The 9,028-nt window shown below is 33.2% G+C and overlaps 1 protein-coding gene across 1 annotated transcript; it reads left to right on the forward strand.

Annotated features, from left to right (window-relative positions):
- The first annotated feature begins 1,622 nt into the window (after nt 1–1,622).
- LOC149477502 (uncharacterized) lies at nt 1,623–8,893 on the forward strand. Its single transcript, XM_089711029.1, has 2 exons — nt 1,623–2,528; nt 8,757–8,893. The coding sequence occupies exons 1-2, from the start codon at nt 1,623–1,625 to the stop codon at nt 8,838–8,840; spliced, it is 990 nt and encodes a 329-aa protein (XP_089567155.1). The 3' UTR covers nt 8,841–8,893.
- The last annotated feature ends 135 nt before the right edge of the window (nt 8,894–9,028 follow it).

Below are 9,028 nucleotides of genomic sequence, written 5' to 3' on the forward strand. Positions count from 1 at the left end.
TGCGATTCTTTAGTTTAGATCATAACTAACCACAGAGCAAATATGTTACTAACTATTGTGCAGTGGTCAGTAGTGAGGATAAGTGTTATAACACATACAGGTATCTGCACATGTTATAACATCATCACTGCTCTACGGTGAAGGAAAACATCGTTAAGAAACCAGCATGTCAAAGAAGTTGGCCAGCGTGGTGCATTATGGCCTTATCTCTCATAGGAGGTCCGTATCCCTGCAGTGGGAACGCATATGGGCTGATGATGATGATGAAAACTATTTAATAATCTGTGGTAGCTTTGTCGCACCTCTTGCCTGAAAATCATCTGTGGAGTAAATTATTCATTGTGGTACTGTTAATATTTGGCACCCCTTTCTTCATAAAATCATGGCTTAAAAATCTTCATTTAAATAGACATTAATGAGGAGAGCTTTCCATTATGTTATACAAATGTAACATACTGAATACAATATCCGACTCCTTTGTTAAATGTTTGTTTTATATTCAACATGCACGCCCCGCGTTAACGTTTGTCTAAGGCCAGTATTATAAATATAGCTTGTTTAAATATTTGCGCATAGATATTCATCAAAAATAATCTTATTATTTCATTTATATTTCAATAATTTTCACGTTATAAAGAACTAGTTTTCCGTCCGCGGCTTCGCCCGCGCAATCAAAGAAAAACCCGCATAGTTCCCGTTCCCGTGGGATTTCCGGGATTGCATCATTTTCCCGGGATAAAAAGTAGCCTATGTCCTATCTCGGGTATCAAAATATCTCTATACCAAATTTCATGAAAATTGGTTCTGTAGTTTAGGCGTGATTGAGTAACAGACAGACAGACAGAGTTACTTTAGCATTTATAATATTAGTATGGATGTCGAAAAACGCAATAAAATCGTTATGTTTGAAAACGCTTTAATGGCGCTCAATGGAAGCTTATTGTGCTAAATACCTCTTAATTTACCCCTAAAATATATATAATGAACTTTACTCGATTTTCCCATGACCCCAAAAAGGTTTAATTCGTCACTGGAGTAGGGATATAAGTATAGATAATTATTAATGTATGTAAAACCAGAGTGCTTTGAAAATTTATCAGTAAACATGAGATCCCTAAATATTGTAATTACATGTATGAATTCGTTTATACAAGTAGGTATCACTCATAATAGTATGCATATTTAAATACCTAGAGCTATCATCAATCAGCTGTTAAGTTATTCGAATCCTCATTTTTACAAATTTTAGAGATTTAAATTCGCTCTAAATAAAAAATAGAAACCAAAGAACAAACAAATCAGACAAAAAATATAAACTTTAATTTCAACTCACACAAACACAACAAATAATATTGATAAAAATGATAAATTATATATAAAATTATTCACATAGACATTCTATATTGTAGTTTGATGGGCAAAAAATACGCCCTTCAGGACATCTAAAGTATATCTAGACTAGGCGCATAACGAATTTCTACAATAATTGTAGATTCATCATCAATAATATCTTCGGTTATAAGTCAAATTCTAGGAAATTAATATCCAATACCGATTAGAACCAATTCTACGCTTCATAGGAATTCTTAATTAAAGTCACTTCGGCTTAACATTCATACAGAATGCAGAGAGACATAACTAGCGTTCTAGTATTTATAATATTTATTAGTTCTTGCGACAGCTCAATTCTAAGAATAAATAATTTACCGGACTTAAAATTAGTAGAAGCATTGATCGCCAATTTCAATAATGAACAACCTAATCTTTTTATCATAGCTCAACACAAAAATAGAGAAACTGATCCTGAAGAAAGAAATCAGAACGAAAATCTTCATAATTTTAACAGAAAAAAGAAACTTATAAGAAAGATCGTACCACATACTGAAGATGAAGGTAAAATAGAATACGATTACAAATTGAATGCATTTTACAAACCAATACTTAGAATTCACAAGAAACGATTAAATTTTGAAGAGAATAACAATGATAATGCATACGAAAACTTATTTCAAGGTAATAAAGTAAACAAGGATGAGGTTATTAATATTGCGACAAATGTTTATAAAGACCTAGAAGAGAAATATGATATTATTGACAGTTCTGAGGAAGACGTTGTTTTTAGAAACGATAATGTAAATGTAGGAAGTACAAACCATCAAAATTTTAAACCAACAAATCCTCATTTCGATGACCTGAATGATGGTGAAATTCGAATAACGAAACAAGTGAATAAAAATAAACAACGTCCTAAATACAACAATGTTAATAACAACGAAGTGTTACAACAATTAGAACTATTAATAGATATTTATCATCACTTAAATAAAATACAATCGAGATCACGAAAACTGAAGTCGTATGGAAAAATAATGCCAACTTTGAAGAAAATTGATTCTTTAAGAGCTCATTTTGATAAATCTGGAGAAGACAATGATCCTTTAGCGCCAGGTAACGAATTGGGAGAAGATAAACCTCAAAAGGAAACGAAGACTTGGATGCCGTATTATCCTCCTTGGAACTATTGGTCGGTAAGTTGATTGAATATATTTGAATAGAGAAAACAAAAGATTTTTGATTCGAGACCGCGCCGTCTCCACCATGGTAAGAATTAAAAATATATCTACGAACATAACACGTACCTACGAGCGGTAATTTGTTGTTGTTAATATAAATTATAAGTTAAAAATAAAAACGGTTAGGTATTAGGTACCACAGTATTACCTTCTTACAAAGAATTATTGATTGAATTGAATAATATTGTATTTTACATTGTACAGATAACTACGTTAACAAGACTTAAATTTTCTATATTTTGCCTTATAGGTAAATGATTATGCATCGAAAAAAAATGATTTTATTTTTATTTTATTTTATTTATTTTATTTAGGGCCGATTTTTCAATGCTTGGATAAAACTTATTCGTCGAATCTATACATATAATAAAATCGTAGGAAAGTCAAAACTGTACATTGAATATTTTTTTAAAAGAATACATATTCCATGATCTATAATCGATATAGAAGCCAAAAATATAGTTTTTAGAATTTTTGTCTGTTTGTCTGTTTGTCTGTTTGTCTGTTTGTCTGTATGTTTGTCCGAGCTAATCTCGAAAAGTACTGCATAGATTGACTTCAAATTTTGCATGAATATTACTAACAGGTCGAGTGAGGTTTTTTTAAACATATAATCATGCTATCACCTCCGGGGGAGGAGCTGTGAACCTTTACTTTTCTTACGTATTCCGTGTACTACGACAGCGTACAATCTAAAGACTCATGTTTGAATGTTGTTTTTGAGTAAGCCATGCTATTATCTAGCTTTACACTATAAAAACTACGTCATTTACGTAATTTGGGCAGAGAAACTGTTTAATGAATCTTAGTACTATAAAGACAAATTTGATTCAGCGCCATCTATGAGATTTCGTAAAAATCAAATCAATTTACATGTTAACACTACTGAACACAATGTTAAAAATTAATAATTTAAATATAATTATGTTATTTATTTATTTAACTCTTTAACCCATATCTTCCCTTCCCTATAAGGTGCGCTTATAATTCGTGTGAATATACTACATTTTTAAAAGTGAGGGTAGATGTATATTATTTTAAGTCAAACTAGACACCATTACAGTTAATCTAATATTGATTGTGTTCATTGGTTACATTTTTAAAAATCTTCGTGTTTTAATAATTCGATCACGAGGCGGGACTCTTATACAAAAAGGTTAGTTCGTTGATAATTATTATTCCTTCATCATTTACATGTTGTTAGTAAAAAATAATATACTTTGACTGTTAATACTTTTGTTCAGTATTTATCTATATGATTATTGCTTGGTAATTAATATATTTTCATGTCGTATACCTAATTATAAACATAAGTGTGATGTGAAACTAGCTGGATTTATTTTTACACACTCACAGTCTTATATTTGTGTTAATGTTAAAATAGTATTAATAATAGTGTAAATCATAATATTTTTTCAAAGTTAAAAATATTTCCTTTTTTCTGATGGTGTTGCCATCGAATTAAACCGCGCTGTCGTTTCGTTCACAAAAAGTCATGTTATTAGGACCGAATATGTAGCCGCCTCAACTTACGGAAACGAGAGTAACCTGCGTTGTCTGTTAGTTATTGTATAGTCGAATTTAACGTTACATGGAAATTGGAATCTAAATATATGTATACCTACTTATATTAAATCTGTAGAGGTCAATTCTGCACATGAAATATATTTCCTAAATAACTATTATTTTTCATATTCGTGAGCAGAGCAGCAACTCCATTTTTAAGCTTTCGTCGCGTGTGCGTTCTTAATGCGTGTATCTTAATGGTTAAAGCTACACAGAAATCAAGTATGAAAGAAATGTTCTCCATATTATATAAAAAATATCTCCCGACATCATAAATGTCTATCTTTTATGGTTGAGCTTAGGAGTTCAAAGCTTTCTGATTATATTTGTCTACTAGCTGTCCCCGCGACTTCTTTCGCGTGGAATAGTGACTATGGGACCTATGACCATGGGCTCAGGGTGGGGCAACAATAAAAAATCATTTTTATTTTCATGCTCCCACTCCCGCGCCCACTCGCACTCCCACGCCATATGCCACGTTCAGTCCCAATCCCACGCCCATGCCCACTCCCCTTCACAATTAGTACCTACCAGATCAAAGTCAGGGTAAGCGCCTCACCCAGCCCCACCGTGGCTACGCCCATGCTGAATTACTTACAATGAAATTTCGTACAATGACCTCTTTACCTACTGACAGTGGTCACAAACATTTTTGAATGAAGTGCAGTTTACATGAAATATTTGGAGGAGAAAATGTTTTTTACTAATTTATTAAATAAATGTCCTCTATTCATTTACAATACTTATTAGTTAGTTACATTTTAACTTTTTCAATAACAACGATATATTATATAAAAAAAAGTGTGCGTGTACACACATAAGAAGTGAAACTTCTTTATGACCTTATTTTTCAAAAAATAATTTACTATGTAGGTACAATATTACAGAAATACGTTATTCTAACACGCGATTTCGACTTAGGCGGATTTTGATTGGACATAAAGAGTTTGAGGTTTATTCTTATAAATTTTGAATTCACAAAATCATAATTGAACACCTGACACCAATCAAGCAAACACAAACCTTACGCTCTCAGGTTAAAGGTTTACAATCCCTAAGGACGGCGGTCATTGCACCTGTGCGAGCAAGACACATTATTTTTACAAGGGAGTGACAGTGACAGGTTAATGTACGAAATTCTTCCTGCTCCGCGACCGGACTTTACCATAAATAATTAAAAGAATTGTTATTAAAATTTCTTACTAAACTGAGCTAAAAAACTTACGTACCAAATTATTAAAGAAAATCAAGAAATGAAATGCCTAACCTATACCAAATAGTTACTACATAATGTAATTAAAAATTATGATTAGTATATAATATCGAAAATCAAAAAAGAAATGCCTAACTAATTCTACGTACGTGTACGTCTACGTAAAATTTCTTTTAAATTATGTCATATTATTTTTTAGGAACCAGGGGGGGGAGAGGAGCAAATTCTATTTCCTTCCTTTCTTAAACGGATGTTTTTAATAATCTATGGTGTAGCCACTGATCAGCTTAATCGATACTCAGTTTTTATCAAATCCAGCAACAAATCCAAATTAGATCTTTCCTGTCTCACGCACGTAACTAAAGGCTGAAGAGAGAGAGAGCACGTAACTAAACCGTTTAGACGAAGAAAAGTGTATAGAAAAAGGAATAAATAATTTCATAAACTTCCCGACGATCTTTAAAAATAAATTATAACTTTCATTTTTTTCATTCCCACTTTTACCCCTATGTAGGTATAATAAGTGGATGAACCAATTTTGATACACTTTATCTAAGAACCAGCGTCGGAAAATATTCTGCCTAACAAAAAAAACCGCATCTAATTCGGTTTACCTGTTAGCCAGCTACGGTGCCATAGACAGACACACACACACACACACACAGAAATACATAGCGGTCAAACACATAACACCAGTCTTTTTGCGTCGGGGGTTAAAAATATAATACGACATAATTTAAAGGACATTATATGTGGAAAATTTACCTATACACCAGGGTAGATAATTTTTGAAACAAAAAAAAATCGCAGTAGGATGAAACCCATTAGAAAAGGATATGATAAAAATGTAAGGAAAAATAAATTACGGTCAATCGGAGTTCGGGAAGTGGGAGGGGGGGGAGCTTTTAAGAGAAAAAAATTGTTTCTCTCGATTTCTCGATAATAATAACACCTGCTAATTTTTTTCTACATATTTTAATTGTACGGACATCACTTTTCCACAATTTTATTATATGTATTGCTTCACAAGCATTGGCAGACGACAAGCGCTTGTCGCCATCCGTCGCGATTTGAACTGAGCGTTCCCACGGCATGTGTGCATATGGCAAGCACTGGCGAGCGACAAGCGCGCCGATTCCCATGGCATGTGGTGTGGTGTGGCGCGGTCGGATTTGTGAAGCAAACATGTCGTGGGAATCAGGCTTTAACTTAATTTTTATTCACCCGCATCAGTGCCACCTAAAAAATCTTTATATCGAAATTCGAGCAAAGTTAAGAAAATGAGAAATAAGAGTTCTCAAGGATCGTTAGAGATAAGAGGCTTACTATTGACCGAAAACAACATGTGTTATGCCGAACCTGAAACCGCTTCACAACGAGAATTGGGGCTCACAGCTGACCGCGAACGGCATGTACTATCCTGTGAGACCGAAACCTTCACTGAGAGGGTATAACGTCTCACAGCTGATCGCAAATGGCATATTGTACTATCCCGTGAGACCGAAACCCTCACTGAGAGGGAATTACGTCTCACAGCTGATTACGATCGTCATATTTTATCTCGAGAATCTGAAACTTTTACTCAATATGAAGACCGTTTGACAAATAATAGGGTGCACCATAATATTATTCGATCTCTCGAAGATGAACATGAGCATAAGCAATGACTAGAGTAGGGACGCGAATATTACCATTATTTGAGACAAGAACGATTAATAAGTTTGTTTAATGAAAGATTAAGAATTGAAACTATTGGTCTCTTGAAACGGACGAATAGCGAGAGGCCCGTCTTACTGCAGACAGATTTCGACATAGTCTTAATGACTTAGAGGTAAACATAGAAGATCAATCTACAAATTCGGTGGTGTGGTCCGACAAATATAAAAGTGGGTTTGCTTATAACCTCACAATTGATTACCTACAGATCATCTTCTGTATAGGCGATATATAACGTATGTTCTTTTTGTAATGCTTTAAAGTGGAGTAAGGAGTCGGCTTTCGTTTGAAGATACGCCGGAACCTTTGAAATCACTACTTTTAAGTTTTAGAGGAACATGTGCAATCTAAACAGTTCTTAGACAATATTAGCTCTTATAGTATTGCGTTTTAAATGATCCTTTGGTGCTCAACAATTATCAGATGCTCCTTTCATTCTTACTTTTAAAATACAAGGTCAAGTTTATCATTTGATAGGATCCCTTTTGCCTGAAGGCCAACCTAAGTTTCTTTAAATATATTTTGTATTCGACTACGACGAATAATCGAATACAAGAAATGAATATTTCTCGAATTTAAAACTGAACTCATTTCACAATTTTAGAACATGTTAATTCATCAGGTTAATCCGTATATATGCGATTTAAATCGACATTAGAAGCTTTTCCTTAAGATGGTGATATTAATATAAAATTGGTATAAATGCCGATAGACGGAAGTCTATCAGCACTCAGGAATTCCCTGAGCGTGTTATAACGCCCAGGCCACAGTATTACAATTTTTTCTACAGTAGGGCGACGAATGTATTTTCGCATAGCAACGGAGGGGAACTCGTGGGGGGTAAAGTGACGCGGGCCACGTACCACAAACATGCTTAGTTTGTGGTACCGAGCGCGAAAGAAAGTCATCGTGTTTTTAGTAAAGTTACTATGTAAACTAACGTAATTTATTACTTAGGTACATATTCTATAATGGTGCGCTCAAACTGTTAATCTACATTTAATTTAGATTATTATTTTAATTACTAAGAAATGTAGAATTAAAATCACATTCATTCATGTTTTTCTCAGATATTCGATGTCTATGATTTTCGATGATTTTAAGATTTTCTTATCAGAGTATTCAATTTTAATGTAGTTAAATTTTATAAGAGACAATTAAGAACATTCAAAAATAAAGTGTCACGTATTTTTTTTAAACGACGAATGACGAAAAACGACCGAATCGCGGACGAAGTCGCGGGCAACAGCTAGTAATGTATAAGATTACCATTTTAAAAACGTATTCTAATTGCCCGTATTTGACAGTTTACGTGACATTTTAATATTATCGTGTAATACTTTATTGGACGGATAAGTTTTATCCAAGCATTGAAAAATCGGCCCTTAAGTATTTATTTAGACATACCAACAGAGTACACATAAAAATTATAACAATTAGATCTAAACAACTAACGAATATTAATGTGATGTATACACTATACACCAATTACAGGTATGCACAAGAAAACTTATATAATTACGTTACTGTTATTTGAAGTGCTTAAATAAATTTAATTACAAAAATAAAAAAATCGTTAAACATTAAATGATTTTTAAAATATTTCAACAATCGAAAGCTTCCAGCGCACAGCCTTTATTTTAATGTATTTTTAAAGGGAATTAATAATATTTGATCATATTTTGCAGTACAAGAAAACTATACATCAGGATATATGCCCCGGAAACCAAATAAGAGTTGACCACATGTGCATTTGGATGCAACCGCATTAGGAGACAATAAAATACATGCCTATGTTTTTGTTAACCACCCTCTTTCTGTATGAAATAAATTGTACTCTGATTTATAAAATAGACTTGTTTTCATTTAGACCGGGAGATACTGACACAAAATTTCGAGTCATTTGTAACAGGATGGCGGTTCTACAGGGGTCTTAGTACGCAATGATAAAAAGAAAAAT

This window comes from Colias philodice, chromosome 25 (assembly GCF_061535455.1).
Source record: "Colias philodice isolate Cphi_HAF_F1 chromosome 25, ilColPhil1 Martin Lab GWU primary, whole genome shotgun sequence".
In the NCBI taxonomy this organism is placed as follows: domain Eukaryota; kingdom Metazoa; phylum Arthropoda; class Insecta; order Lepidoptera; family Pieridae; genus Colias; species Colias philodice.

What these genes read in the sequence shown, in the direction of transcription:
- LOC149477502 (XM_089711029.1), top strand. Translation starts at nt 1,623, where the DNA reads ATGCAGAGAGACATAACTAGCGTTCTAGTATTTATAATATTTATTAGT. An exon ending in CTCCTTGGAACTATTGGTCG is followed by an intron (nt 2,529 to 8,756) that starts GTAAGTTGATTG and finishes CATATTTTGCAG; the next exon opens with TACAAGAAAACTATACATCA.